The sequence below is a fragment of the Oncorhynchus masou genome, chromosome 2, assembly GCF_036934945.1.
Source record: "Oncorhynchus masou masou isolate Uvic2021 chromosome 2, UVic_Omas_1.1, whole genome shotgun sequence".
NCBI lineage: Eukaryota > Metazoa > Chordata > Actinopteri > Salmoniformes > Salmonidae > Oncorhynchus > Oncorhynchus masou.
The window spans coordinates 16,719,616-16,746,563 of NC_088213.1; the positions used below are offsets into that span (position 1 = coordinate 16,719,616).

At 47.0% G+C, this 26,948-nt stretch overlaps 1 protein-coding gene across 1 annotated transcript in view; it reads left to right on the top strand.

The window, feature by feature from the left end:
• LOC135556048 (uveal autoantigen with coiled-coil domains and ankyrin repeats-like) overlaps positions 1–26,948 on the top strand; it is a 76,286-nt gene that overhangs the window by 42,744 nt on the left and 6,594 nt on the right. The window contains 14 exon segments of the mRNA XM_064988929.1: positions 4,314–4,402; positions 5,774–5,838; positions 8,383–8,440; positions 14,824–14,894; positions 15,054–15,160; positions 16,976–17,157; positions 21,551–21,588; positions 22,770–22,811; positions 24,057–24,164; positions 24,519–24,551; positions 24,796–24,888; positions 25,033–25,063; positions 25,174–25,223; positions 25,678–26,947. Coding sequence (XP_064845001.1) covers positions 4,314–4,402; positions 5,774–5,838; positions 8,383–8,440; positions 14,824–14,894; positions 15,054–15,160; positions 16,976–17,157; positions 21,551–21,588; positions 22,770–22,811; positions 24,057–24,164; positions 24,519–24,551; positions 24,796–24,888; positions 25,033–25,063; positions 25,174–25,223; positions 25,678–26,947 — 2,237 coding nt within the window.

The window sequence follows — 26,948 nt, forward strand, 5'->3', positions numbered from 1 at the left end:
CTTAACTACTGCCCCTGATGAGGCTGGCTAACCTAGCCTTAACTACTGCCCTGATGAGGCGGGCTGCCTAGCCTTAACTACTGCCCTGATGATGAGGCTGGCTAACCTAGCCTTAACTACTGCCCTTGATGAGGCGGGCTAGCCTAGCCTTAACTACTGCCCTTGATGAGGCTGCTTAGGCTAGCCTAGCCTTAACTACTGCCCTTGATGAACCTAGCCTTAACTACTGCCCCTGATGAGATGAGGCTGGCTAGCCTTAACTACTGCCCCTGATGAGGCGGGCTAACCTAGCCTTAACTACTGCCCCTGATGGGCTAGCCTTAACTACTGCCTAGCCTTAACTACTGCCCTGATGATGAGGCTGGCTAAGCCCTAGCCTTAGCTACTGCCCTTGATGAGGCTGGCTAACCTAGCCTTATCTACTGCCCCTGATGAGGCTGGCTGCCTAGCTACTGCCCCTGATGACGGGCTAGCCTAGCCTTAACTACTGCCCCTGATGAGGCTGGCTAGCCTAGCCTCTACTGCCCCTACTGCCCTTGATGAGGCTGGCTAACCTAGCCTTAACTACTGCCCTTGATGCGGGCCCTAGCCTTATCTACTGCCCCTGATGAGGCGGGGCCTAGCCTTAACTACTGCCCCTGATGAGGCTGGCTTAGCTACTGCCCTTGATGAGGCGGGCTAAGCCCTACTGCCTGATAGGCGGGCTACTGCTTAACTACTTGATGAGGCGGGCTAACCTAGCCTTAACTACTGCCCTTGATGAAGTGGGCTAGCCTAGCCTTATCTACTGCCCTGATGAGGCGGGCTAACCTAGCCTTAGGCGGGCTACTGCCCTGATGAGGCTGGGCTACTGCCCCTGATAGGCTGGAGTTAACTACTGCCCCTGATGAGGCGGGCTAGCCTAGCCTTATCTATGCCCCTGATGAGGCCCCTGATGAGGCGGGCTAACCTAGCCTAGAGTTAACTACTGCTCCCAGTCATTTGCACTTGTGATAGCTGATTAAGTGTTAGCGCAGAGGGAAGGGCATCAGCTCCAGCTGGAGTTCAGTGGGCGGTGGTTCCTTGATTGTATGGAGCTGGGGATATTGATTTCCGTAGTTTTATATACCATTGGGCAGTGTTTCTCAATCCATTCCTGAACGGTCTCATGGTGTGTGCGTTTGTTCTAGCCCAGCGCTAACACAACTGATTTCAACTAGTCACCTAATCACCTACACCTTGATTAGGCCTCATTAAATCAGCTGGGCTAAAACTAAAATGTGCAGGAATGGATATAGAAACAGGTCCTATACCAGCCCACATGATCCTCTCTACTCTGTCCGTCTCGGGATAAACACAGCCTCCATATCCTGTGTAGACTGGACGGACGGAGCTGAAAGACACTTAAGGAGCCATCTGGTGCCAAGATGAAATGACATGTCTGTGCTCTCCTGAATGACCCAGTGTCTGGTGACACACACACACACACACACACACACACACACACACACACACACACACACACACACACACACACACACACACACACACACACACACACACACACACACACACACACACACAGACACACACACACACACACACAGAGACACACACACAGACACACACACACACACACACACACACACAGAGACACGGGCCGTTTTCTCTCAGATCAAATCTAAATCCGCGTAATTACTCTGGACAAAGGGATCGTGAAAGAGCGAGAGAGGGACAGCTAAAAGGAGCGGTAGAAAGAGAGACCTGTCATTCTATCAATCCAAACAAAAAGCTATCCGCACCTTGTGATGTCACATTTCCACCGCAGGTCAAATTAAAGCTCAGAGCCTCCATTTAAAACGACATCTTCTTCTTCTGTGTTTTTGTGAGTTTCTATTATTTGATTTCCTGTGCCATTTCTCCCGTCAGACTGGTTTGGCACTTGGCACCTTTCATGTCATTATGTTTAAGTCTGCAGTTATCTTCGTCTTGACCCCCTTCACCCTCCTCCTCCAGTCCGCATACAGAAAATGTCAGCCTGTCAGTTATACTTTGAACAATCCCAGGATCCCAGATGGGTTTGAATAGGTCATTATACTCACTGCTTAATGTGAGGAGGATCGATACAATTGAAGCCCTGTTTTACTTGAGCAGCACTCAGAGGAGAGTTCTTGAAGGCCAGTTACACAAGCAGTGGTCGTGCAAGTCAAAGTGCAAGTCGGTGTATACAGTAGGCAATAGAGGCTATGACCATGTGGAACTGTTACAGCTATTCTATCATCTACTTTTGCCAATTCAAACAAGTATAATGTTTATATAAAGTTACTTTTGGCATTTATCACATCTCACACGTCCACCTAATGCAAAACCACCATGCAGTACATACTGAAGCCTCTTCTCGCCATGCAGTACATACTGAAGCCTCTTCTCGCCATGCAGTACATACTGAAGCCTCTTCTCGCCATGCATACTGAAGTACATACTGAAGCCTCTTCTCGCCATGCAGTACATACTGAAGCCTCTTCTCGCCATGCAGTACATACTGAAGCCTCTTCTCGCCATGCAGTACATACTGAAGCCTCTTCTCGCCATGCAGTACATACTGAAGACTCTTCTCGCCATGCAGTACATACTGAAGCCTCTTCTCGCCATGCAGTACATACTGAAGCCTCTTCTCGCCATGCAGTACATACTGAAACCTCTCCTCGCCATGCAGTACATACTGAAACCTTTCTCGCCATGCAGTACATACTGAAACCTCTCCTCGCCATGCAGTACATACTGAAACCTCTCCTCGCCATGCAGTACATACTGAAACCCTCCTCGCCATGCAGTACATACTGAAACCTCTTCTCGCCATGCAGTACATACTGAAACCTCTCCTCGCCATGCAGTACATACTGAAACCTCTTCTCGCCATGCAGTACATACTGAAGCCTCTTATCGCCATGCAGTACATACTGAAACCTCTTCTCGCCATGCAGTACATACTGAAACCTCTCCTCGCCATGCAGTACATACTGAAACCTCTCCTCGCCATGCAGTACATACTGAAACCTCTCCTCGCCATGCAGTACATACTGAAACCTCTCCTCGCCATGCAGTACATACTGAAACCTCTCCTCGCCATGCAGTACATACTGAAACCTCTTCTCGCCATGCAGTACATACTGAAACCTCTCCTTGCCATGCAGTACATACTGAAACCTCTCCTCGCCATGCAGTACATACTGAAGCTTCTGATTCTCAAAGACCAAAACGCCGCCCTCCCAAAGCATCCCTTCTAGATCCCAATAGCATTGTTGTGACATGGCATCCATTTGTCCAACAAGACTAATGTTGTGCTTAGTTGGCGTGTCACGGTTATCCACAGCGCTGCAGGCATATATATGGCTTACAGGCCCCAGGGTCAAGGTCTCCGGCTGCAGACTGAGTTTCTCAAGCACCGTCAACGCAGCTTTTAATAACGGCGCCTGAGACGAGGTGTCAGGACGCCTGTCTCCTTGGAGGATCTATCAAGGTTAATGCATAAACAAGTTGCGGGCTGTGAGGCGTGTTGGTTTACAAACAGATGTTTTTTCCCGTATGTGTGGGGCCGGGGCATGGCTGGGGAAACTGACGGATGTGGGTCAGGAAGAGGGACACGGTCGATGTGTGAAGAGTGGCTAACAAGTGACCAACTCATCCAGGGTTTAGGTTGTTCAAACAAACCCAGGGATGTTAAGGGGCATATTTGTTGAAGATTTAAGTGACAAAGATGGAGGACCGTAAAAGAAAGGGGAGGGGAAACTTGAGAAAAGAGGATCAGGGATTAAACGGGAGAATAGAGGGCCAGGGATTAAACGGGAGAATAGAGGGCCAGGGATTAAATGGGAGAATAGAGGGCCAGGGATTAAATGGGAGAATAGAGGGCCAGGGATTAAACGGGAGAATAGAGGGCCAGGGATTAAACGGGAGAATAGAGGGCCAGGGATTAAATGGGGGAATAGAGGGCCAAACCCAGGGATTAAACGGGAGAATAGAGGGCCAGGGATTAAACGGGAGAATAGAGGGCCAGGGATTAAACGGGAGAATAGAGGGCCAGGGATTAAACGGGAGAATAGAGGGCCAGGGATTAAACGGGAGAATAGAGGGCCAGGGATTAAACGGGAGAATAGAGGGCCAGGGATTAAACGGGAGAATAGAGGGCCAGGGATTAAACGAAAGAATAGAGGGCCAGGGATTAAACGGGAGAATAGATAGCCAGGGATTAAACGGGTCTCTCCAAACCTGCTCGTACCTCGACCTACTGCGCTTTCCCTCCCTTTACACGCTCTCTCCATCTCTCAACGCAGGTTCCACCTCTCTGCAACCAGGGGCCACCTGGACTGTCTCAATCTCATCCTGGGCCACAGCGTTGACCTCACAGCCACCGATGCCACCGGTGAGAGAAAGACAGATGAAGTTTATGGTTATACATTTACATGTTAGTCATTTAGCAGATGCTCTTATCCAGAGAGACTTACATGTTAGTCATTTAGCAGACACTCTTATCCAGAGAGACTTACATGTTAGTCATTTATCCAGAGACACTTACATGTTATCCAGAGCTCTTATCCAGAGACTTACATGTTAGTCATTTAGCAGATGCTCTTATCCAGAGAGACTTACATGTTAGTCATTTAGCAGACACTCTTATCCAGAGAGACTTGCATGTTAGTCATTTAACAGATGCTCTTATCCAGAAAGACTTACATGTTAGTCATTTAGCAGACTCTTATCCAGAGAGACTTACAGTAGTGAGTGAATACATTTTTGTACTGGTCACCCATAACCCTGGCATTGAAAGCACCTATGCATGGTGCTCTACAGAACAGTCCATAGGAGAGCGTTTCCACCAAGCCCATCGTTGGTGAAATCTTTCTAAGGGACGCGGATGTCGATTTAAGGCAGCCTCTTCCAGAACACAGATATATTGAACAAAAATATAAAGGCAACATGCAACAATTTCATTGATTTTACTGAGTTACAGCTCATATGAGGAAATCGGTCAATTTCAATAAATAAATTAGGCCCTAATCTATGGATTTCACTTGACTGGGAATACAGATATGCATCTGTTAGTGACAGATATCTGACAATAGAATGGGCCTCAGGATCTCATCATGGTATTTTTGTCCTTTCAAATTGCCATTGATAAAATGCAATTATGTTCGTTGTCTGTAGTTTATGCCTGTCCATACCATAACCCCACTGCCCCCATGGGGCACTCTGTTCACAATGTTGATATCAGCAAGTCGCTGGCCCGCACAATGCCATACACGTGGTCTGCGGTTGTGAGGCCGGTTGGACATACTGCATAATCCTCTAAAACAATGTCAATTATCTGGCAACCGTTCTGGTGGACATTCCTGCAGTCAGCATGCTAATTGTACACTCCCTCAAAACATGAGATATCTGTGGCATTGTGTGACAAAACTGCACATGTTAGTGGCCCTTTATTGCCCCCAGCACAAGGTACACCTGTGTAATGATAATGCTGTTTAATCAGCTTCTTGATATGCCACATCTGCCAGGTGGATGGATTATCTTGGCAAAGGAGAAATGCTCACTAAGAGGGATGTAACCAAATTTGTACAAATCATTTGAGAGAAATAAGATTTTTGTGCGTATGGAACATTTCTGGGATGTTTTATTTCAGCTCATGAAACATGGGACCAACACATGACATGTTGCGTTTATATTTTTGTTCAGTGTAGATTATGGAAGATATTGATTTTGTGTATCGCTGATCTCCTGAGTTGTTTTCTTGCAGGTAAAAACGCCCTTCATCTAGCTTCCAGAAATGGCCAGTCGCTTTGTGTGCAGAAGCTATTGCAGGTACAGTCACTTAAAACAACGGCCTCCATTCACATTAACTTGCCTGTGTTATCTGTGCATCGTCAAACGGATATCTGACCCGAAATGTGCCGCAACATGTACTTTTGGGGCTTAGTTGCCAGGTGTCAAGGTGGTTTCAGATTAAATCTAGTCCGGGACTAAAATACCAAAATTACCAAAAACACCAACATTACCAAAAGTATGTGGACACCCTTTCAAATGAGTGGATTCAGCTATTTCGGCCACACCATTGCTGACAGGTGTATAAAATAGAGTGCGTAGTCATGCAATCACCATAGACAAACATTGGCAATAGAGTTTCCCGTATTTGAAGAGCTCTTTGAGCTCTTTGAATTTCATCGTGGTATCGTCATAGGATGCCACCTTTCCACAAGTTTATCATTTCTGCTCTGCTAGAGCTGCCTTGGTCAACTGTAAGTGCTGTCATTGTGAAGTGGAAAAATCTAAGATCAACAACGGCTCAGCTACGAAGTGGTAGGCAACACAAGCTCACAGAAGGACTGTCGAGTGCTGAAGCACACATCGCCTAAAAATCACCTGTCCTCGGATTGCAACACTCCCTACCAAGTTCCAAGCTGTCTCTGGAAGCAATGTCAGCACAATAACTGTTTTTCGGGAACTTCATGAAATGGGTTTCCATGGCCGAGGAGCCGCACACACACAAGCCTAAGATCACCGTGCGCAATGCCAGGCGTCAGCTGGAGTGGTGTAAAGCTCGCCTCCATTGGACTCTGGAGGAGTGGAAACACGTTCTCTGGAGTGATGAATCACGCTTCACCATCTGCCAGTCCGGCGGACAAATCTAGGTTTGGTGAATGCCAAGAGAGAACGCTACCTGCCCGAATGCATAGTGACAACTGTAAAGTTTGGTGGATGAGAAATAATGGTCTGGGACTGTTATTCATGGTTTGGGCTTGTCCCCTTAGTTCCAGTGAAGGGAAATCTTAACGCTACAGCATACAATGACATTCTCGATAATTCTGTGCTTCCAACTTTGTGGCAACATTTTGGGAAGTTTCAGCATGATAATGACCCTGTGTACAAGTAAGGTCCATACAGAAATGTTTAGTCGATCGGTGTGGAATAACTTTACTGGCCTGCACAGAGCCCTGACCTCAACCCCATCAAACACCTTTGGGATGAATTGGAATGCTGACTGCGAGCCAGGCCTTGTCGCCCAAAATCTGTGCTCGACCTCACTAATGCTCTTGTGGCTGAATGGAACCAATGCCCACAGCAATGTTCCAACATCTAGTGGAAAGCCTTCCCAGAAGAGTGGAGGCTAAGAGTGGACACCATATTAATGCCCATGATTTGGAATGAGATGTTTGATGAGCAGGTGTCCACATACTTTTGGCTATGTGTACTGTACATGTCTTGGAAACAGGTCCATAATGTTCAAGGTGCATTACCAATACTTCTCTCTCAGTTCTTTGAGGAATAACATTTTGTTGGTTTTACTCAACCAGCTGCAGTGATATTGAAACATGTTTGAAATATATTTGATATGTTTACAATGACAATTGTGCAATTGTAGGCTGAATGGTTGTTGAAGAACGTTGTTTTTGTTTGGCATAGCCCCTGATAGGGCAACAGTAGCCCCTGATAGGGCAACAGTAGCCCCTGATAGGGCAACAGTAGCCCCTGATAGGGCAACAGTAGCCCCTGATAGGGCAACAGTAGCCCCTGATAGGGCAACAGTAGCAGTCTGTTGAGTTGCTATTAATTTATGTGTTTACAATAAGGCCCCGTGTTCAAGCCAGCCACCGGCCACATTAACTGCCGCCCCCCCTGAAAGGAATGGCAGCTTACCAGCGGGGGTGTTGGTCGTGTTGACAAGGCTGCCCTCTCGCAAACCATGCCGTCATCGCGCTTGACATAGCAACCCAACTCCCGATCCGAGGGGAAAATCCTACTTGCCCCCCGACCCCCACTAGAGGTGTAGAATTCCATGCCCCCCAACCCCTCCCGTAGCTGTTATCTGACCTGGCTACTCCTTTTGGGACCTTGTTGCTAGAGAGAGCAGGGTTTTTCTAGTGGGCCCTGCGAAGGCCCGAGCTAGGAGACCTTAAAGGCCTGCTGTTGGCATTGAGCCTTAAACAGCTCTCTTGGCTGTCAATGCTACAGCATTATTATCAGCCTCTGTCTGACTGACTGTCTCTGTCTGTGTGAGATGATATCACAGTGAACACTACGTTGATAGCGTTACGTGAGTGACCCTGCTGCAGAGACTCATCCAATTGGAGATGCAGATGCCAGGAAGATTCTGTCACTTTGATGCCATCCTCAAAGTCGCGACTCGGACGGGATTGAAACGACTCGTTGTATAGCAAAGCTATACCAAAACATTTCTCCCCTGAATGTTGCCATCCTGTTGTATATTAATAGACCTAATGGATTGCTCCCACAGAGTGTTCTTTTGAGAGATGCATAGCAGAAATGTAAGAAGAGTTTTGTCAGGGTGAGTGGCTCAGGTTTTTAAGAGGCATATTACATTTTAGGATTATTTGTGTGGCTTTGCAGCACAACTGTCCTGTGGGGAATGTGGACTTGCAGGGGAGGACCGCTCTACACGACGCTGGTGAGAAACACTTTGGATCCTCCTCTCCTCTGTCATTACACTAGATGCCTTTTACTTCTCTACTTTCTCTAATCTGGTGGAATGAGCTGCCCAAGAGATCACTGGCAGACAGATGTACACACCAGAGTCGGTACATAGATGTGCTTTGAATTGACGATTGATGACCCAATGCAGTATTACACTGCATGACATTCACTTCACATACTATCATGACAGGTTCCTGATAGATTGACAGGTTCCTGGTAGATTGACAGGTTCCTGGTAGATTGACAGGTTCCTGGTAGATTGACAGGTTCCTGATGGATTGACAGGTTCCTGGTAGATTGACAGGTTCCTGGTAGATTGACAGGTTCCTGGTAGATTCCTGGTAGATTGACAGGTTCCTGGTAGATTGACAGGTTCCTGGTAGATTGACAGGTTCCTGGTAGATTGACAGGTTCCTGGTAGATTGACAGGTTCCTGGTAGATTGACAGGTTCCTGGTAGATTGACAGGTTCCTGGTAGATTGACAGGTTCCTGGTAGATTGACAGGTTCCTGGTAGATTGACAGGTTCCTGGTGGATTGACAGGTTCCTGGTAGATTGACAGGTTCCTGGTAGATTGACAGGTTCCTGATGGATTGACAGGTTCCTGGTAGATTGACAGGTTCCTGGTAGATTGACAGGTTCCTGGTAGATTGACAGGTTCCTGGATTGACAGGTTCCTGGTGGATTGACAGGTTCCTGGTAGATTGACAGGTTCCTGGTAGATTGACAGGTTCCTGGTAGATTGACAGGTTCCTGGTAGATTGACAGGTTCCTGGTAGATTGACAGGTTCCTGGTAGATTGACAGGTTCCTGGTAGATTGACAGGTTCCTGGTAGATTGACAGGTTCCTGGTAGATTGACAGGTTCCTGATGGATTGACAGGTTCCTGGTAGATTGACAGGTTCCTGGTAGATTGACAGGTTCCTGGTAGATTGACAGGTTCCTGGTGGATTGACAGGTTCCTGGTAGATTGACAGGTTCCTGATGGATTGACAGGTTCCTGGTAGATTGACAGGTTCCTGGTAGATTGACAGGTTCCTGATGGATTGACAGGTTCCTGATGGATTGACAGGTTCCTGGTGGATTGACAGGTTCCTGGTAGATTGACAGGTTCCTGGTAGGTTCCTGGTGGATTGACAGGTTCCTGGTAGGTTCCTGGTGGATTGACAGGTTCCTGGTAGGTTCCTGGATTGGATTGACAGGTTCCTGGTAGATTGACAGGTTCCTGGTAGATTGACAGGTTCCTGGTAGATTGACAGGTTCCTGGTGGATTGACAGGTTCCTGGTAGATTGACAGGTTCCTGGTAGATTGACAGGTTCCTGGTAGATTGACAGGTTCCTGGTAGATTGACAGGTTCCTGGTAGATTGACAGGTTCCTGGTAGATTGACAGGTTCCTGGTAGATTGACAGGTTCCTGGTAGATTGACAGGTTCCTGGTAGATTGACAGGTTCCTGGTGGATTGACAGGTTCCTGGTAGATTGACAGGTTCCTGATGGATTGACAGGTTCCTGGTAGATTGACAGGTTCCTGGTAGATTGACAGGTTCCTGGTAGATTGACAGGTTCCTGATGGATTGACAGGTTCCTGGTAGATTGACAGGTTCCTGGTAGATTGACACTGGTAGATTGACAGGTTCCTGGTAGATTGACAGGTTCCTGGTAGATTGACAGGTTCCTGATGGATTGGTTCCTGATGGATTGACAGGTTCCTGGTGGATTGACAGGTTCCTGGTAGATTGACAGGTTCCTGGTAGGTTCCTGGTGGATTGACAGGTTCCTGGTAGGTTCCTGGTGGATTGACAGGTTCCTGGTAGGTTCCTGGTGGATTGACAGGTTCCTGGTAGATTGACAGGTTCCTGGTGGATTGACAGGTTCCTGGTAGATTGAAGGTTCCTGGTGGATTGACAGGTTCCTGGTAGATTGACAGGTTTCTGATGGATTGACAGGTTCCTGGTGGATTGACACGTCTGCTCTTGCTCATTACAGTAATATGATCAGATTTTCTTGAATGTTCTCCACTTCCGATGCTTGAAGAGATTAAGCCTCAATACTACAGGAGCTTAATATGAGCTGGACAAAGTCCTTTAAGGCAAATATGAACACCAACACCCCATTCTGTCTCTTTGTAGTGCTGTACAACAACAACCTCCAGTACATTGGAATCACATATAGATTCACCTGTTGCACACATTTATCCTTACCGTACCTCTGCATGTGAGATGTAAACGTGCCAGGGTGAATGCCTGCTGCACAGGATTCATTTCTCATTACTATACCAGTCCCGTAATGAGCTCTGTGCTCATTACTATACCAGTCCCATAATGAGCTCTGTGCTCATTACTATACCAGTCCCGTACTGAGCTCTGTGCTCATTACTATACCAGTCCCATACTGAGCTCTGTGCTCATTACTATACCAGTCCCGTACTGAGCTCTGTGCTCATTACTATACCAGTCCCATACTGAGCTCTGTGCTCATTACTATACCAGTCCCGTACTGAGCTCTGTGCTCATTACTATACCAGTCCCGTAATGAGCTCTGTGCTCATTACTATAAAAGTCCCGTACTGAGCTCTGTGCTCATTACTATAAAAGTCCCGTACTGAGCTCTGTGCTCATTACTATACCAGTCCCGTACTGAGCTCTGTGCTCATTACTATACCAGTCCCGTACTGAGCTCTGTGCTCATTACTATACCAGTCCCGTACTGAGCTCTGTGCTCATTACTATACCAGTCCCGTACTGAGCTCTGTGCTCATTACTATACCAGTCCCGTACTGAGCTCTGTGCTCATTACTATACCAGTCCCGTACTGAGCTCTGTGCTCATTACTATACCAGTCCCGTACTGAGCTCTGTGCTCATTACTATACCAGTCCCGTACTGAGCTCTGTGTTCATTACTATACCAGTCCCGTACTGAGCTCTGTGCTCATTACTATACCAGTCCCGTACTGAGCTCTGTGCTCATTACTATACCAGTCCGTACTGAGCTCTGTGTTCATTACTATACCAGTCCCGTACTGAGCTCTGTGTTCATTACTATACCAGTCCCGTACTGAGCTCTGTGTTCATTACTATACCAGTCCCGTACTGAGCTCTGTGTTCATTACTATACCAGTCCCGTACTGAGCTCTGTGCTCATTACTATACCAGTCCCGTACTGAGCTCTGTGCTATTTTACTATACCAGTCCCGTAATGAGCTCTGTGCTCATTACTATACCAGTCCCGTACTGAGCTCTGTGTTCATTACTATACCAGTCCCGTACTGAGCTCTGTGCTCATTACTATACCAGTCCCGTACTGAGCTCTGTGTTCATTACTATACCAGTCCCGTACTGAGCTCTGTGCTCATTACTATACCAGTCCCGTACTGAGCTCTGTGCTCATTACTATACCAGTCCCGTACTGAGCTCTGTGCTCATTACTATACCAGTCCCGTAATGAGCTCTGTGCTCATTACTATACCAGTCCCGTAATGAGCTCTGTGTTCATTACTATACCAGTCCCGTACTGAGCTCTGTGCTCATTACTATACCAGTCCCGTACTGAGCTCTGTGCTCATTACTATACCAGTCCCGTACTGAGCTCTGTGCTCATTACTATACCAGTCCCGTACTGAGCTCTGTGCTCATTACTATACCAGTCCCGTACTGAGCTCTGTGCTCATTACTATACCAGTCCCGTACTGAGCTCTGTGTTCATTACTATACCAGTCCCGTACTGAGCTCTGTGTTCATTACTATACCAGTCCCGTACTGAGCTCTGTGCTCATTACTATACCAGTCCCGTACTGAGCTCTGTGCTATTTTACTATACCAGTCCCGTACTGAGCTCTGTGCTCATTACTATACCAGTCCCGTACTGAGCTCTGTGCTATTTTACTATACCAGTCCCGTACTGAGCTCTGTGCTATTTTACTATACCAGTCCCGTACTGAGCTCTGTGCTATTTTACTATACCAGTCCCGTACTGAGCTCTGTGTTCATTACTATACCAGTCCCGTACTGAGCTCTGTGCTCATTACTATACCACGTATGAGTTCTGTGCTCATTACTATACCAGTCCCGTAATGAGCTCTGTGCTCATTACTATACCAGTCCCGTACTGAGCTCTGTGCTCATTACTATACCAGTCCCGTACTGAGCTCTGTGCTCATTACTATACCAGTCCCGTACTGAGCTCTGTGCTCATTACTATACCAGTCCCGTACTGAGCTCTGTGCTCATTACTATACCAGTCCCGTACTGAGCTCTGTGCTATTTTACTATACCAGTCCCGTACTGAGCTCTGTGTTCATTACTATACCAGTCCCGTACTGAGCTCTGTGTTCATTACTATACCAGTCCCGTACTGAGCTCTGTGCTATTTTACTATACCAGTCCCGTACTGAGCTCTGTGCTCATTACTATACCAGTCCCGTACTGAGCTCTGTGCTATTTTACTATACCAGTCCCATACTGAGCTCTGTGCTCATTACTATACCAGTCCCGTAATGAGCTCTGTGCTATTTTACTATACCAGTCCCGTAATGAGCTCTGTGCTATTTTACTATACCAGTCCCACACTGAGCTCTGTGCTATTTTACTATACCAGTCCCGTACTGAGCTCTGTGCTCATTACTATACCAGTCCCGTACTGAGCTCTGTGCTCATTACTATACCAGTCCCGTACTGAGCTCTGTGCTCATTACTATGCCAGTCCCGTACTGAGCTCTGTGCTATTTTACTATACCAGTCCCGTACTGAGCTCTGTGCTCATTACTATACCAGTCCCGTAATGAGCTCTGTGCTCATTACTATACCAGTCCCGTACTGAGCTCTCGGTTCATTACTATACCAGTCCCATAATGAGCTCTGTGCTCATTACTATACCAGTCCCGTACTGAGCTCTGTGTTCATTACTATACCAGTCCCGTACTGAGCTCTGTGCTCATTACTATACCAGTCCCGTACTGAGCTCTGTGCTATTTTACTATACCAGTCCCGTACTGAGCTCTGTGTTCATTACTATACCAGTCCCGTACTGAGCTCTGTGCTCATTACTATACCAGTCCCGTACTGACCTCTGTGCTCATTACTATACCAGTCCATTACTGAGCTCTGTGCTATTTTACTATACCAGTCCCATACTGAGCTCTGTGCTCATTACTATGCCAGTCCCGTACTGAGCTCTGTGTTCATTACTATGCCAGTCCCGTACTGAGCTCTGTGTTCATTACTATACCAGTCCCGTACTGAGCTCTGTGTTCATTACTATGCCAGTCCCGTACTGAGCTCTGTGTTCATTACACTACCAGTCCCGTACTGAGCTCTGTGTTCATTACTATGCCAGTCCCGTACTGAGCTCTGTGTTCATTACTATGCCAGTCCCGTACTGAGCTCTGTGTTCATTACTATACCAGTCCCGTACTGAGCTCTGTGCTCATTACTATGCCAGTCCCGTACTGAGCTCTGTGTTCATTACTATGCCAGTCCCGTACTGAGCTCTGTGTTCATTACTATGCCAGTCCCGTACTGAGCTCTGTGTTCATTACTATGCCAGTCCCGTACTGAGCTCTGTGTTCATTACTATGCCAGTCCCGTACTGAGCTCTGTGTTCATTACTATGCCAGTCCCGTACTGAGCTCTGTGTTCATTACTATGCCAGTCCCGTACTGAGCTCTGTGTTCATTACTATACCAGTCCCGTACTGAGCTCTGTGTTCATTACTATGCCAGTCCCGTACTGAGCTCTGTGTTCATTACTATGCCAGTCCCGTACTGAGCTCTGTGTTCATTACTATACCAGTCCCGTACTGAGCTCTGTGTTCATTACTATGCCAGTCCCGTACTGAGCTCTGTGTTCATTACTATGCCAGTCCCGTACTGAGCTCTGTGTTCATTACTATGCCAGTCCCGTACTGAGCTCTCGGTTCATTACTATACCAGTCCCGTACTGAGCTCTCGGTTCATTACTATACCAGTCCCGTACTGAGCTCTGTGTTCATTACTATGCCAGTCCCGTACTGAGCTCTGTGTTCATTACTATACCAGTCCCGTACTGAGCTCTGTGTTCATTACTATGCCAGTCCCGTACTGAGCTCTGTGTTCATTACTATACCAGTCCCTTACTGAGCTCTGTGTTCATTACTATACCAGTCCCGTACTGAGCTCTGTGTTCATTACTATGCCAGTCCCGTACTGAGCTCTGTGTTCATTACTATACCAGTCCCGTACTGAGCTCTGTGTTCATTACTATACCAGTCCCGTACTGAGCTCTGTGTTCATCATTTTGATGGCAAGAACCTGGAATGATTAAGGCACTGCTGTCCGTTTGCTTGATGACGTGAAATAATGGTTTATTTTCGTGTGTCCAAGTGATGGCAGGCTGCTCCTCTAGCGTCAAACTACTGTGTGACAGCGGGGCCTCTGTAAACGCAAGTGATTTTGTGAGTATTGTTGTCCAATTCATTCACACCTATGCTGCTCTACATTTATCCTTAATGGAATACTGTAGTAATGAGAGAATCATCACAGCCGTGAATCACTAGCTCTGTTCTCTGTTCTGTGTGTGTGTGTGTGTGTGTGTGTGTGTGTGTGTGCTGCAGGATGGGCGGACTCCTCTGGTGCTGGCTACCCAGATGTGCCATCCACACATCTGCCGGCTGCTGTTGGAGCGAGGGGCCGACATCGCCATCCGTGACAAACAGAACAAGTAAGCTGGTCCACCCAGGGTCCACAAAGCATCACAGCTAGCTACTAAATGAAATGTATTCAACGTTTCACTTGTTATTTAGATGCACTATTGTAAAGTGGCTGTTCCACTGATGTCAGAAGGTGAATTCACCAATTTGTAAGTCGCTCTGGATAAGAGCGTCTGCTAAATGACTTAAATGTAAATGTAAATGTAATGTAAATGTTATTCACTTACAGTGTGTATTGATGGGGTTCAGTTAGTGTGTGTATTGATGGGGTTCACTTACGGTGTGTATTGATGGGGTTCACTTACGGTGTGTATTGATGGGGTTCACTTACGGTGTGTATTGATGGGGTTCACTTACGGTGTGTATTGATGGGGTTCACTTACAGTGTGTATTGATGGGGTTCAGTTAGTGTGTATTGATGGGGTTCAGTTAGTGAGTATTGATGGGGTTCACTTACAGTGTATTGATGGGGTTCACTTACGGTGTGTATTGATGGGGTTCACTTACGGTGTGTATTGATGGGGTTCAGTTACGGTGTGTATTGATGGGGTTCAGTTACGGTGTGTATTGATGGGGTTCACTTACGGTGTGTATTGATGGGGTTCACTTACGGTGTGTATTGATGGGGTTCACGTACAGTGTGTATTGATGGGGTTCAGTAGCAGTGTGTATTGATGGGGTTCAGTTAGTGTGTATTGATGGGGTTCACTTACGGTGTGTATTGATGGGGTTCAGTTACGGTGTGTATTGATGGGGTTCAGTTACGGTGTGTATTGATGGGGTTCAGTTACGGTGTGTATTGATGGGGTTCACTTACGGTGTGTATTGATGGGGTCCACTTACGGTGTGTATTGATGGGGTTCAGTTACGGTGTGTATTGATGGGGTTCAGTTACGGTGTGTATTGATGGGGTTCAGTTAGTGTGTATTGATGGGGTTCAATTAGTGTGTATTGATGGGGTTCAGTTAGTGTGTATTGATGGGGTTCAGTTACGGTGTGTATTGATGGGGTTCACTTACGGTGTGTATTGATGGGGTTCAGTAGCGGTGTGTATTGATGGGGTTCAGTAGCGGTGTGTATTGATGGGGTTCAGTAGCGGTGTGTATTGATGGGGTTCAGTAGCGGTGTGTATTGATGGGGTTCAGTAGCGGTGTGTATTGATGGGGTTCAGTTAGTGTGTATTGATGGGGTTCGGTTACGGTGTGTATTGATGGGGTTCGGTTACGGTGTGTATTGATGGGGTTCGGTTACGGTGTGTATTGATGGGGTTCGGTTACGGTGTGTATTGATGGGGTTCGGTTACGGTGTGTATTGATGGGGTTCGGTTACGGTGTGTATTGATGGGGTTCAGTTAGTGTGTATTGATGGGGTTCAGTTAGTGTGTATTGATGGGGTTCAGTTAGTGTGTATTGATGGGGTTCAGTTAGTGTGTATTGATGGGGTTCAGTTAGTGTGTATTGATGGGGTTCAGTTAGTGTGTATTGATGGGGTTCGGTTACGGTGTGTATTGATGGGGTTCGGTTACGGTGTGTATTGATGGGGTTCAGTTAGTGTGTATTGATGGGGTTCAGTTAGTGTGTATTGATGGGGTTCAGTTAGTGTGTATTGATGGGGTTCAGTTAGTGTGTATTGATGGGGTTCAGTTAGTGTGTATTGATGGGGTTCACTTAGTGTGTATTGATGGGGTTCACTTACAGTGTGTATTGATCAGTGTGTCAGTGATGCATCTGTCTGGCCTCTATAGACTTTGCTTTGTAGCCTACTCTTCAATACATTTCATTATGGAGGCAATTAAATGATTCATATCTCTGTGTGTGTGTGTCCAGGACCGCTCTGACCCTGGGCTGTGAGTATGGCTGTAAGGACGCGGTGGAGGTCCTTCTGAAGAGCGGCGCCGATGTGACTGCCGTGGACAGCTTTGGCCACGACTGTTTCCACTACGCCCGCCTCAGCAAGAACCAGGAGCTGGTCAGCCTTTTCAAGACCTACCTCGACAACGTCACCAAAGGTCAGAGCACGGCTGTGTCCCGGCTTGACCCATGCCCTAGGTACTCCTGTAGGGTAGCCTAGTGGTTAGAGCGTTGGACTAGTATCCGGAAGGTTGCAAGTTCAAATCCCCGAGCTGACAAGGTACAAAATCTGTCGTTCTGCCCCTGAACAGTCAGTTAACCCACTGTTCCTAGGCCGTCATTGTAAATAAGAATTTGTTCTAAACTTACTAGCCTGGTTAAATAAAGATAAAATAAATAAAAGATGTGTTTTTCACCCTGTGTGAGGGCTGCCCTGTGGACAAGAGGCCACATTTCATTTTCCTGTTTAAACCTTCAGCGATGTTCAAAACGTGTTTCATCGACTTCAAATACTATAATCATCGTCCATGCCTGGCAGGGAGAGGGAGGTTTTGATGTTTTTCTGTATCTTTTAAATGAGAACTTGATGTTTTCTTAGCCTCAGTCGGGTGGAGACAGGAGCAGCTAGCCCAGAATGAAGAGGTTCTGAGATGTTTCTATCTGCAGTGTAAGCTGTAACTCAGCCGGAGCAGCTAGCCCAGAATGAAGAGGTTCTGAGATGTTTCTATCTGCAGTGTAAGCTGTAACTCATCAGGAGCAGCTAGCCCAGAATGAAGAGGTTCTGAGATGTTTCTATCTGCAGTGTAAGCTGTAACTCAGCAGGAGCAGCTAGCCCAGAATGAAGAGGTTCTGAGATGTTTCTATCTGCAGTGTAAGCTGTAACCCAGAATGAAGAGGTTCTGAGATGTTTCTATCTGCAGTGTAAGCTGTAACCCAGAATGAAGAGGTTCTGAGATGTTTCTATCTGCAGTGTTAAGCTGTAACTCAGCAGGAGCAGCTAGCCCAGAATGAAGAGGTTCTGAGATGTTTCTATCTGCAGTGTAAGCTGTAACTCAGCAGGAGCAGCTAGCCCAGAATGAAGAGGTTCTGAGATGTTTCTATCTGCAGTGTAAGCTGTAACTCAGCAGGAGCAGCTAGCCCAGAATGAAGAGGTTCTGAGATGTTTCTATCTGCAGTGTAAGCTGTAACCCAGAATGAAGAGGTTCTGAGATGTTTCTATCTGCAGTGTAAGCTGTAACCCAGAATGAAGAGGTTCTGAGATGTTTCTATCTGCAGTGTAAGCTGTAACCCAGAATGAAGAGGTTCTGAGATGTTTCTATCTGCAGTGTAAGCTGTAACTCAGCAGGAGCAGCTAGCCCAGAATGAAGAGGTTCTGAGATGTTTCTATCTGCAGTGTAAGCTGTAACCGGAGCACCGCTCTGACAGAATGAAGAGGTTCTGAGATGTTTCTATCTGCAGTGTAAGCTGTAACTCAGCCGGAGCAGCTAGCCCAGAATGAAGAGGTTCTGAGATGTTTCTATCTGCAGTGTAAGCTGTAACTCAGCCGGAGCAGCTAGCCCAGAATGAAGAGGTTCTGAGATGTTTCTATCTGCAGTGTAAGCTGTAACTCAGCCGGAGCAGCTAGCCCAGAATGAAGAGGTTCTGAGATGTTTCTATCTGCAGTGTTAAGCTGTAACTCAGCCGGAGCAGCTAGCCCAGAATGAAGAGGTTCTGAGATGTTTCTATCTGCAGTGTTAAGCTGTAACTCAGCCGGAGCAGCTAGCCCAGAATGAAGAGGTTCTGAGATGTTTCTATCTGCAGTGTTAAGCTGTAACTCAGCCGGAGCAGCTAGCCCAGAATGAAGAGGTTCTGAGATGTTTCTATCTGCAGTGTAAGCTGTAACTCATCCGGAGCAGCTAGCCCAGAATGAAGAGGTTCTGAGATGTTTCTATCTGCAGTGTAAAGCTGTAACTCAGCAGGAGCAGCTAGCCCAGAATGAAGAGGTTCTGAGATGTTTCTATCTGCAGTGTAAAGCTGTAACTCAGCAGGAGCAGCTAGCCCAGAATGAAGAGGTTCTGAGATGTTTCTATCTGCAGTGTTAAGCTGTAACTCAGCCGGAGCAGCTAGCCCAGAATGAAGAGGTTCTGAGATGTTTCTATCTGCAGTGTAAGCTGTAACTCAGCCGGAGCAGCTAGCCCAGAATGAAGAGGTTCTGAGATGTTTCTATCTGCAGTGTAAGCTGTAACTCAGCCGGAGCAGCTAGCCCAGAATGAAGAGGTTCTGAGATGTTTCTATCTGCAGTGTAAGCTGTAACTCATCCGGAGCAGCTAGCCCAGAATGAAGAGGTTCTGAGATGTTTCTATCTGCAGTGTAAGCTGTAACTCAGCCGGAGCAGCTAGCCCAGAATGAAGAGGTTCTGAGATGTTTCTATCTGCAGTGTTAAGCTGTAACTCAGCAGGAGCAGCTAGCCCAGAATGAAGAGGTTCTGAGATGTTTCTATCTGCAGTGTTAAGCTGTAACTCAGCCGGAGCAGCTAGCCCAGAATGAAGAGGTTCTGAGATGTTTCTATCTGCAGTGTAAGCTGTAACTCAGAAAACACGGAGCAGCTAGCCCAGAATGAAGAGGTTCTGAGATGTTTCTATCTGCAGTGTTAAGCTGTAACTCAGCAGGAGCAGCTAGCCCAGAATGAAGAGGTTCTGAGATGTTTCTATCTGCAGTGTAAAGCTGTAACTCAGCAGGAGCAGCTAGCCCAGAATGAAGAGGTTCTGAGATGTTTCTATCTGCAGTGTAAGCTGTAACTCACCCGGTGCCTCAGAAATACAGAACCCACAGGAGACTGCTGAAAACACCCATTCAACCAGAAGATCAAAATGAGAGCAAGGGAAAAGTAAAAATAACATTTCTATTGAAAACACTGGGTTAAAAAGTCACGCTGCAGAGAAAGTAAAGTTATTAACAGAATGAAATGGACTGGGGGAAATTTGCAGTAAAGGTGAAAAAAAGGATTGTGCTTTTAAGGAAGGTAACCGGAGTTCAAGTGTGTCAGCTTTCTTCTTTCAGAGGGAATTTAAGGTTGTTCATTCAGCGCGGCATGTGGCTTTGCAGAGTGTTTTAATGTGGGTTTTTCTCAAGGCTATGTGAAATAGAGTACATATAATGTCCCTAACATATCCCCGTCATGAGAACTTTGTGTATAGAGCCATGCATTTATCAAAGGCCCACTCCACTAGAACCCTAGGTAAAGAGCCCACTCCACTAGAACCCTAGGTAAAGGGGCCCCACTCCACTAGAACCCTAGGTAAAGGGGCCCACTCCACTAAAACCCTAGGTAAAGGGGCCCACTCCACTAGAACCCTAGGTAAAGGGGCCCACTCCACTAGAACCCTAGGTAAAGGGCCCACTCCACTAGAACCCTAGGTAAAGGGGCCCACTCCACTAAAACCCTAGGTAAAGGGGCCCCACTCCACTAGAACCCTAGGTAAAGGGGCCCACTCCACTAAAACCCTAGGTAAAGGGACCTCACTCCACTAGAACCCTAGGTAAAGGGGCCTCACTCTACTAGAACCCTAGGTAAAGGGGCCCCACTCAACTAGAACCCTAGGTAAAGGGGCCCACTCAACTAGAACCCTAGGTAAAGGGGCCCACTCAACTAGAACCCTAGGTAAAGGGGCACCACTCCACTAGAACCCTAGGTAAAGGGGCACCACTCCACTAGAACCCTAGGTAAAGGGGCACCACTCCACTAGAACCCTAGGTAAAGGGGCACCACTCCGCTAGAACCCTAGGTAAAGGGCCCACTCCACTAGAACCCTAGGTAAAGGGGCACCACTCCACAAGAACCCTAGGTAAAGGGCCCACTCCACTAGAACCCTAGGTAAAGGGCCCACTCCACTAGAACCCTAGGTAAAGGGGCACCACTCCACTAGAACCCTAGGTAAAGGGGCACCACTCCACTAGAACCCTAGGTAAAGGGCCCACTCCACTAGAACCCTAGGTAAAGGGGCACCACTCCACTAGAACCCTAGGTAAAGGGGCACCACTCCACTAGAACCCTAGGTAAAGGGGCACCACTCCACTAGAACCCTAGGTAAATTGCATCTCATCAAATTCCACTCTTTAGCACTTTAGTCTACATTTGTCAGAAAGTAGAATTGCCTTTTCTCCTAGTATCTGGTGCACCATCAGTCATTTACCCTACTTAACAATTATCTTGTTGTGGCAAATTGATGTCCTTGGTTTGTGGGAGGCGGCTTTAGATGGCTTCATCGGATTTCTCCCACACCTGTTGTTTGTTTTTTCACGCTCAGTGCTCATTTGAGATTGGTTTCTCATCAAGCCTTTAATCATCATTACTGTGGCATAATTGCTTTTTTTTTTTTTTTGCATAAAATCTTTGTGCCCATGTGAAAGTACTGTCCTTGTATCACTTCATTTCAACTTCTCTCTTCAGTCTCCTGAAGACTTGGTGATGAGAAAACACATTGTATAGATTTAAATCATCAACGACATGAGTGACGGGCTGCTCTGACGTGTGTAAACGGACCCTTTAATTGTTTCTCATTGTATCCACAGCAAAAGAAGCTGCCAAGATGGAGCAGAAAAAGCGACAGGTAACATCGCATCGCTCACTTTAATTGCCAACCTTCATACTGATTTCTGTGCACGGAGATGCCCTATCATATTTAAAACAACACACATCCCCACAGACAACATCTCCTAGATCCTAGGGCAATGCCTCTCCTGCTATGTTGCCCTTTGAGCTGTTGATTAGACTGTAGTTGTTATTGTTGAGCTGTATGGTAATCACCTGACATGTCTACTGTTATTTCCTACTGTTGAGAAGGTGAGCTGGCTCATAGGCTTACCAAAGGTTTGACGTGAGCCCCATCAAGCCAATAGGATGGGTTTTTATTATCGATTCTGTTACCGCTTCCTTGTCAAGGCACTTCCTGGGTCATGTGTTCTGTATACATGGAGCAATAGACGGTATCTGTGAGGTCTGAACAAGCCGATCCCAACAATACCACTTAAGTTCAGTTTCTGCTCTATTGAATCTGACCACATTCACCACTCATTGGTTTAATATTGAATCTGACCACATTCACCACTCATTGATTTAATATTGAATCTGACCACATTCGCCACTCATTGATTTAATATTGAATTTAATCATTGAATCTGACCACATTCGCCACTCATTGATTTAATATTGAATCTGACCACGTTCGCCACTCATTGATTTAATATTGAATCTGACCACATTCACCACTCATTGATTTAATATTGAATCTGACCACATTCGCCACTCATTGATTTAATATTGAATCTGACCACATTCGCCACTCATTGATTTAATATTGAATCTGACCACGTTCGCCACTCATTGATTTAATATTGAATCTGACCACATTCGCCACTCATTGATTTAATATTGAATCTGACCACATTTACCACTCATTGATTTAATCTTGAATAGAGACGGTCACAAGTGTTTTTACAAAATCACTGTTGTGTTGAAGCGGTTTGCTTAATGGTGTATTACCATGCGGTAAACAGTGAGTTGTCATGTTTTACACTGATTCCTGTGGAGGCCAAGTGACTCACACTCCGACATTCAGTTGGACATTACTGCCACCTAGTGACGAGATGGATAATCGCAGTTCATTCCCTAATGTCACTGCCACCAGAGAACCTGTATATAAAGGAAATCTCTTACCCTGCTACCACTAGCCATCAGCCCCCCCCCTCCCGGCGGTCAGTCATGGCTAAATGATAACCTGTGTGTCCACAGCACTCAGTGGAGATGACTGAACAGGCCGAAGCCAACGTGAGGGTGAGTACAATTGTTTTTTCTGCATACGTTCAATATTGAATTTGATAGGCCAGCTACATTGAGTTTGATCTCAGTCCTTTGTGATGGACAGGGATGTAATTACCCGGTCTGAATGTATGAGGACATTAAGCAAGATGTACCCAGCGGTATATAGGGGAATATATAGGCTGGCCTGAGCATCAGCGTGACATGATTCTACAATGTCCAGGATAATTGAAGGTACTAGTGAATTTATATTTACTGTTGGATCTAATTAAACAGATCTACAGATGTTTTCAACTCAGCCGTTACTGTCCGCCCTGAGATTGGAATGTTGGGGCTTTGATCCCAGGTCAAGTCATACCAAAGACTCTAAAAAGGGACCTGATGCCGCTGTGCTTGGCACTCAGCATTAAGAAGATGGATTGGGGGTGAAGGCGACTGTATGCTTCCCAACTGAACCAATTTGGGAAGAGTTTGTGCATATGTTATATTTTGTGCCATTTTTGTTAGTTTTGGACTTCGGTGAGGGTTTTTTCAGCTGTTCAGGCACACAATGTTTTCTAGAGGCAAGCCAAGGTCTATGCCCCTTCGTCGGTGATTGGTCAACAGTAGGGGTACTTCAATGAGAGACGATTCATTTTCATGCCCAATATTTCATTGACGGGAGCTACAGGCAAAACCAAGATGAAACGGCAACCAGGAAATCAGCAGGATTTTTGAAATAGTTTCCCCAAGGTGTCTGCAGCACATAAGAGACTACAAACATCTTAGTTAGATGTTACATAACTATGATCTTACACAAAGATTCTTTCAGGAAAAAAACATTTGCTATGTAACTGAGAGTCTCCTCATTGAAAACATCCGAAGCTCTTCAAAGGTAAATGATTTTATTTATTATCTTCAGGTATCTTCAGTAAGTGTATACTGGCTACGGCATCTCAAAATGAACAAACAGTACTATTGCTGCGTTTTTCTCATTTTTTTAAAGCGAATGTCTTTTAAGGGAGTATGCAAGCAACTCTCGTTCGGTTCGGGTTGCCGAGTTCAGCTAGGAGCCAGCCGAACAGAGGGATGCTGACGCGTTAAGGCCCTGTGACAGACGAGCATCCTGCCCAGGGGATGTACATGTACTTCAAGCTGACTCATGCTACAGAAACATTTGATAGGATCCTACCCTATGGGTTGGTCTGGCTTGGAGAAGGGTTACTTAGAGATTTGGGTGATTTGACTTGTAAATGGATTGTGACTTCTAATGTTTGTCAGGACCTGGAGAGACAGAACGAGAGCCAGCAGGAGACTCTGAGGAAGTTTCACCTGGAGCAGAGGACTCTGATGGACAAGGTCAAACTCCTGCAGCAGCAGCTCAGCCAGGTACACAGATGACACACAGACACATCCTGCCACACACACACACACAGAAACACACACACACTTCTAACAGGACACACACACAGGAGACACACACAGACACACACACAGCACACCAGACACACACACACACACACACACACACACACACAGGCACACAGGCACACAGACAGCACACAGACAGAAAGTGTCGACAACTTCTTGACTCACATGGAAAGTCACTGAGAGGGGAATCAAACACAGTTTGTGCTTCAAGAGAAACATAAGAACTTGGACGGTGACAGGCACTATATATGGTAATGAGTTGTTTGTCAAACACTCTGATACTTAACTTGTAATCCTCTATATCCTGTGCAGGAAAAACATACAGTGGAATGCATCCATAAAGAGGTAAGGACAGCCACATAACTCAATTGTTTGGGGTGGGAAGAAAAAATTGAACATTTTACCGATAGATTAGAGCGTTGAATTAGCATGTCTGTTTGTTTGTGGCTGTTTGTGAGAATTTGGAAAGATTTGATTGGATACCAGGCCATAGCTGTGTTCATCTGAAAGTTACTGTCCTCAAATGCAACTAAAGTTGCTAGGCTGTTGATCTGCTCTAAAGCTCCACGTTGTGTTTGTGCTGAATTAGAGGGAACAGCTGAAGCTCCTACTGAGTGCCAAAGACAGGGAGGAGGGGGCTCGGGCCCCAGAGACTGTCAAGGTTCAGCTCAGGAGCCACATGGTGAGGGACCACAGCCAAATGCCAACCCTGCTGCAGCATATGAAATCATCATGGGGTTTTACATAATAACACTAAGAGCTCTTGCTTAGGTTGTCTACGGTTATGCGTGAATGTGAACATACTGTATGTTCTATGTGTTTTCAGGGGGACTACTCTGGCCAGTCTGTTATCAAAGGTGAGGGAGCTCTCTTTTTAATGTGAGATATCAGAGAATAAGAGATCCAATCAGAGGATCTGAATGAAAAAAAGACCTCTTCTGAATCATCTCTGTATTTGTTCTGGCAGGAAAAGACAATGTCCTCGTCAAACAATCTCACAGCCTGGATTCAGCGCAGGTAAACCTGACTTCGTTTTTCTAGAGCATTATGGACCGCAATGACAAGGAAACTGTCATGGAGTATGAGAAACACGCAGACCATATCTGCTGTGTATTCTAGTCCAGTCAGCAACCATGAGCTTATCAGCTCTCTGACAGCCAAATAAACGGCTGAATTCTCATTTCGTCCTATCAGCTGTTTGCCCCCCAGCAAATGAGAGATTTATTCTCTTAAACCACTGCAGGTATTTTTTAGATTTTGGGCTCAACTTTTAAATTGATATTTTTTTTATCCTATTGTAGCCTTCACATCTTCTCAGTATTCTCGTGTCGCTTTAGTGGAACTGACTAAGTCAGCTCTCATTGCAAAACCAATATTGGACTGACACTGCTGTGAGTGAGAAATAGGTGTGCGAAGTGTATGTAAATTGCACAATCATTCCACACACATGAAACTTTTGTTCCTGCTGTAGGTGCTGCAGTCGACCGGTCTTTCACACTCACTGTCCCGTCCCCTGGAGCTTGCGGGACGTCCTGGTGTGGGCTGGGACCCAGTCGAGGAGGTGGAGGCCCTGCGGTGCGAGCTGGAGACGGTGAGGAGGCGGCAGCAGACTGCCGAGGAAGAGGCTCTTCGCCTGCAGGCGGCACTGGCCCGCAAAAGCCAGGAGTGCCAAGAGCTGGTCCAGAGCCGGGAGACCATCCAACGGCAGGCAGACCGGCAGGTCCAGGAGCTGGAGGAGGCACTGGGGGACGTCCAGATGAGGATGCTGGACTCTGAAGCCAAGGTCAAGCAGCTCCAGGCCCACGTGGTGGCGGTCAAGGAGCACCTAGGAGGCCAGGCGGCCGACGAGCTCCGTGCCCAGCTCCACGATGTCAAGGCCAAGTACGAGGGCGCCTCGGCCGAGGTGGGGCGTGTGCGTAACCACCTGAAGCAGAGTGAGAAGGCCCTGGAGGAGTACAAGAGCAGCGAGGGCCAACTGGCGGTGGAGGCAGAGCGGCTGGGCCTGGAGCTGACCGCCTTGCGGGAGGAGCGGGATGAGCTGGCAGAGGCTGTGCTGGACATGGAGGCCCTCATTAAGGAGTCCCGGGCACGGCAGGGAGAGAAGGTTGTGCCGGCAGAGAAGTTCGACAACATGAAGAACCTGCTGAGCAATGCGGTGGATGAGAAGGAGCGTCAGCTGGCAGAGCTGCGGGAGGACTATGACCGTGTGCTGGAGGAGGTGGCTGAGCTACACAGGGAAATGGACAGCCAGCAAACCCAGGCCGGGACAGGGGCGGTCCCCCTGCAGGAGCATGAGAGGATGAGGACGACCCTGGAGGAACAGAGTTCCTCCATGAAGAGGAGGCTGGCGGACATAACTGCCAAGAGCCAGGCACTGATCCGCCAGGTAGAGGAGAGCGAGGAGGAGCGGGAGATGCTCCAGGAGCAGCTGGAGGAGCTCAACAGCAGGGTGGAGGCCAACTTCATCCCCCTCAAGGCCCATGAAGAGGCCAAGAGCGCCCTGGAGAGAGCTGTGGAGAAGCTGGAGGAGAGGCTGGTGGAGGCCGCAGAAAGGAACGGCCAGGCCGAGGTGCAGATCCAGAGGCTACAAACGGAGAGGGTCACCCTGTGTGAGAGTGTCACCAGCCTACAGAGCGCTACCGTGCCCTCTGAGAAGTTCCGGAGCGAAGTGGGTGCCCTGAATGCTCGCAACGCTGAACTGGTGAAGGAACTGGAAGTGCTCCAGAAGAGGTTTGAAAGAGA